Source organism: Octopus bimaculoides, chromosome 29, assembly GCF_001194135.2.
Source record: "Octopus bimaculoides isolate UCB-OBI-ISO-001 chromosome 29, ASM119413v2, whole genome shotgun sequence".
Lineage (NCBI taxonomy): Eukaryota > Metazoa > Mollusca > Cephalopoda > Octopoda > Octopodidae > Octopus > Octopus bimaculoides.
Genome location: NC_069009.1, coordinates 1,044,891 through 1,049,538, shown reverse-complemented (window position 1 = coordinate 1,049,538; position 4,648 = coordinate 1,044,891). Strand labels below are relative to the sequence as shown.

At 33.9% G+C, this 4,648-nt stretch overlaps 2 protein-coding genes across 4 annotated transcripts in view; one reads left to right on the top strand and one right to left on the bottom strand.

The window, feature by feature from the left end:
- Positions 1 to 6: 6 nt before the first annotated feature.
- On the bottom strand, positions 7 to 4,567 carry LOC106867743 (zinc finger protein 98-like). Of its 2 annotated transcripts, XM_052977993.1 has the most exons (3): positions 4,264 to 4,567; positions 3,316 to 3,369; positions 7 to 2,349 (listed from the first exon to the last, which is right to left on the bottom strand). In XM_052977993.1, the coding sequence occupies exon 3, from the start codon at positions 1,955 to 1,957 to the stop codon at positions 1,100 to 1,102; it is 858 nt and encodes a 285-aa protein (XP_052833953.1). In that variant the 5' UTR covers positions 1,958 to 2,349; positions 3,316 to 3,369; positions 4,264 to 4,567; the 3' UTR covers positions 7 to 1,099. The 2 variants fall into 2 exon arrangements, with proteins under 2 accessions (XP_052833953.1, XP_052833954.1); XM_052977994.1 differs by lacking the exon at positions 3,316 to 3,369.
- LOC106883582 (uncharacterized) overlaps positions 3,817 to 4,648 on the top strand; it is a 40,672-nt gene continuing 39,840 nt past the window's right edge. Inside the window, exon 1 of one of the 2 annotated variants that reach the window (XM_052978001.1) lies at positions 3,817 to 3,940. The gene's annotated coding sequence lies outside the window, so the exon portion shown is untranslated. The remainder of the gene's footprint in view (positions 3,941 to 4,648) is intronic. The other variant, XM_052978000.1, reaches the window with a different exon arrangement.

Below are 4,648 nucleotides of genomic sequence, written 5' to 3'. Positions count from 1 at the left end.
AAGGTTTGCATTGGGGATCTGGATTGGAGTAACTTAGGAAAACTTACCAACAGCCTTAACCAGAAAATAAGGGGCCTGTCCCTTCTAGGTTAACTCTATGAGCAACTTAGCCAATCACTGATATCAGCCGAGTGAGCATTGTTGTTGGAGAAGTCAGCATTGTCCAATAAAAAAGAGGAAGAGTCCATAATTCATGTTGCCATGGTTTGAGAATATGTCCAGCCAATGCTTCCGGATCAGTTTATAACCACATCGGCTGCAATGACAACTTGTCTATAAAACTTCGCTATTGACAATATTGTGTGTTCTGCCCTAAGGAGCACATACAAAAAGAGCGTTTTTACTACCCACACGGGAGCAGGCCACATAAAGTTGCCCATGTGAAAAGCATGGCTCCCCCAAATGGATGCCTGCCACTGGTGTGCTGAAATCCTCGGAATTTCACTCCCCCGACATTGATCTTTTCACCATCTATTTTTCAATGTACGGGAAAAACACGGAGATTAATATGGATAAAAGTTTTTTTTAAATCTCAAAATTTACCATGAAGTATTGAAGGCTGATCTCAAAAAGCAAAACCTTATGAAGGAAATGACAAAGGACTGAGATATCTGGTGAATTGTTGTACTCAAAAAGACCCGTCCACCATAACAGAATTGATAGAAGTACTGCTGCCATGTAAAAAGCACCTAGAACACTATGTGGAGTGGTTGGCATTTGGAAGAGCATCCAGCTGTAGAAACCATGCCAGAACAAAAAATGGAACCTGGTGCAGCTCCTAGCCTTACTAGCTTTAGTCAAACTGTCCAACCCATGCCAGCATAAAAAATAGATGTTAAATGATAATGATCATCATCATTTAGCATCCATTGTCCATGCTGGTAAGGGTTGGATAGTTTCACTAGGCTGGCACGCTGGAAGGCTGTGTCAAGATCCAGTCTGATTTGGCATGGTTTTCTACAGCTGGATGCTCTGAGAGTGTAATGGGTGCTTTTGCATGCCACTGGCACGAGTGCCATTTGTGTAACATTGGTATCTTCCACAACTGTGATTTTGGTGGGCTTCATGGGTTTTCTCAAGCACCACAATATGGTTTCTCTCACAAATGAACACGTTTGTGAATAGTTAAATTACCACTTTCAGAGAATGTTCTCCCACAGATATCACAGCGAAATGGTTTCTCTCCTGTATGAATGCGTTTGTGCTTGATTACGTTACAACGCTGAGCAAACGATCTCCCACAGATTTCACAACGATAAGGTTTCTCACCTGTATGAACGCGCAGGTGGTTAGTTAAGTACTGCTTCTGAGCAAAAGATTTACCACAAATGTTGCAATGATTTGGTTTTTCCCCTGAATGAACGTATTTGTGAGATGTCACGTAATGTTTCTGAGAGAAAAACTCCCCACAGATATCACACTGATATGGCTTCTCTCCTGTATGGATCCGTTTGTGAATAATAACTTTAGCTGTCTCGGAGAATGATTTACCACAGATTTCACAGTGATATGGTTTCTTTCCTGTATGAACGGACTCATGAGTCTTTAAGTGATGGTTTCGAGAGAACAATGCACCACAGATATTACAGCGATATGGCTTCTCTCCTGTATGAGTACGTTTGTGTTTAGTTAACTGGCCAGATTCAGGAAATGATTTGCCACAAATATCACAATGAAATGGTTTGTCTCCAGTGTGAATACGTTTGTGCCTAGTTAAAGCACCCCTCACAGAGAATGATTTACCACATATATCGCAACGATATGGTTTCTCTCCTGTATGAATACGTTTGTGAGTGGCTAAGTCACCTTTCTGAGCAAACGACTTGCCACAGATTTCACAGTGAAATGGTTTCTGTGTTGCATGAATACGTTTATGGATAGTTAAGTTCCCTTGTTGAGAGAATGTCTTATTACAAATGTCACACAGAAATGGTGTCTTTTTTACCACTTTCAGCATCTCTTCTAATAAAATCAACCCTTTTGAAGTTCTTCACATTAATTAATTTTCCTTTATCTCTCTTCTTTCACAATATACACATAGATTTCTTGTTTTTGCTCTTATATTTGTTACAAATATTTCCTTCTGTTAGATTTTCCATCATCTGCAATCCTCACTGATATCTGAAGAAGCAGCAAATTACTTTGTAAATTTCTTCAAATTTATTTACAAATTTATGTTGCACACAATCCAGGCAGTGAAGTAGAGAAATATAGCTCTTCACCATACATTTATGGAAACAATATTAGATCTATTCTGTATAGCACATTCCTTTAGTCTTTAGAAGACAATTCAATATTGATGATGTGCTTGATGGAGAAATGATCATTATGCCAATGTCATCTGATATTCTGAAATAAACGAGAAACAACAACATAAGATACAGAGGATATTTATAGAGTTACAGCTGTGAAAGACGTTATAGATTATCATTATATCAGAATTTAATATATATTAAAAAAAATACACACATCACATATAGCTACAAAATGAAACTTGAAAATTTCGAAAGAAATTGATTTATGTCAGAACGTATGTGTGAGTACCCCACATTTTTTAAAAATATTAAATTCCTATATAATGGTAATTTGCACCATCTGGGGCGTATTTGTAGAAAATTTCATTTAAAAATATCCGTTTTTCTGTAAGTTATGAGGAAACAAAGCCGCTTCCTCGCGCCACACTTAGAAAAAAAGTTTTCCACAACAAATTTCGACGTAATCGAAATCTACACCCTCCGAACCGTATTTGCAGAAAATTTCACTAAAAAAATATCTATTTTGCTGGAAATTATGAGGAAACAAAGACGAGTGTAGGTATTCCTGTATGATACATGTGTTTATTTGAAATTATCGGATTTCACTAGCGTCAATTCTTAGTAATTAACTTGCACCTTTTAAACACCTAAATTGCATGTCAACATTCCTTTAAACGTTTCGTTAATATATTAACACAACTACGTGTAGTTTTTCATGGTGATATTGTCTGAATAATTTAATATTTAAACAAGATTATTCTCCACTTTAATAATAAACATACATTAAAAAATTATTTACCCCGTCATTCATAGACAACTAATTATACTGTAAAATTAATTAATCAAATTGTAATTAATTCATTACAATAAATACAGTAAAGGTTATATATTTCATATAAATTATATTAGACAATTTAATTTTTTTTTAAACCGTCATTTATTTACTTATTACTATATTTCGTTAATTAGGCTACGAATATAATTAATACTGATAATATTATACAATCAATTAATCAATCAAGTCAATCATTGATTACCAACTGTCGGATAAAAGACTCACTTGTATTTCTCCATGTCCAATTTCTTCTTGGCTTTTGGTTCGATTCAACCACAGCTGAAATATCACACCAGGCATTATAATAGATGACTCGGAGAAAACGAAACGTAGAAGTAATCTGGAAGATGTCACCTGTTTTATTTTCTCTTTTTTTTTTTTTAAATAAATATTTTCAAGGCCCACTTTTGATAAATACATTAAAGATAAGAACGGTATTTCATTTGTTCTTCGAACAGAATCAGACCTAGGTTGATACCTTTCTTTAGAAACATTTAGAAATCTGCAGCGTGCAAATGTACCAAGTTGTAGTGTACCTAGGGACGTTGCACAAAGTATATCAAATATATATTTAATGAACTCTAATACATTTTATAATGGATGTGTTTTTATATTTTAGATAATTCTTTTTTTAATTTTTTTGTAGGAATAACATGTTTATATTCATTGACCAGAATAGATGAATTTACAAAGAAACTAAATTCATTTCGCCGTTTGTGTTTCCGAGTCGATTTTTATAAATTTCTGTTGTCTTAATCTACTGTTGGTTGAAATCGCACTAGAATCGGAGGGACCTTTGGTGTAATTGAAGATAATGCATTTTAAACGCTAATTTATACAGCAATAACAGGTAAGATATAAAATATATATTATTTAGTAAAAATAAGGAGAACATTGAGAATTGAAAAACATTTTGATGTTGTTGATCAGTGATCGATATTCATTCTATGGTCCTGCATTGATTATATAAAATTAATAATTAAATGGATTTAATCAATAACAACTCAAATCAAAAACGTATTTATTATTGTAGACCATTCTCTAAATTAGCATTTATGATTGTATAGAAATATACTGCAAAGCTTCAGTTTCTCTTAATGAATCTATAACAATAGAATGGTATATAGTTGCAAGTGCTTCGTCTTCAAAACTTATTAATTATAATATAATTACCTAGCTGTCAATTAAATCAGATCGGGTTGCAGTTATAACGTACATTCTCAACCGTCGTTAAATAGTGAAAGTAAATTGTCCTTAAAAACGAAAATTAAATTGCGATAATACACCGGAAATGACGTCAGTGACATACTATAATTTTCCTGAACCATTTTTGGTATCCGCTAATTGACTTTCTTATGTGGGTCTCTTTATCCAAGGTGCCCTCTCCACCACCGAACAGTGATTCTCTTATCGCATACAGCTCTTTCACATTCCATATACACCCATCACGATGTGAATTAGATTTTATTACAAAACGTACGCGTGGAAATATATTTAAGAAAAAAAAAATATATATATATATACAATCTCATTATTATTACTTAAAAAAAAAAAGAAG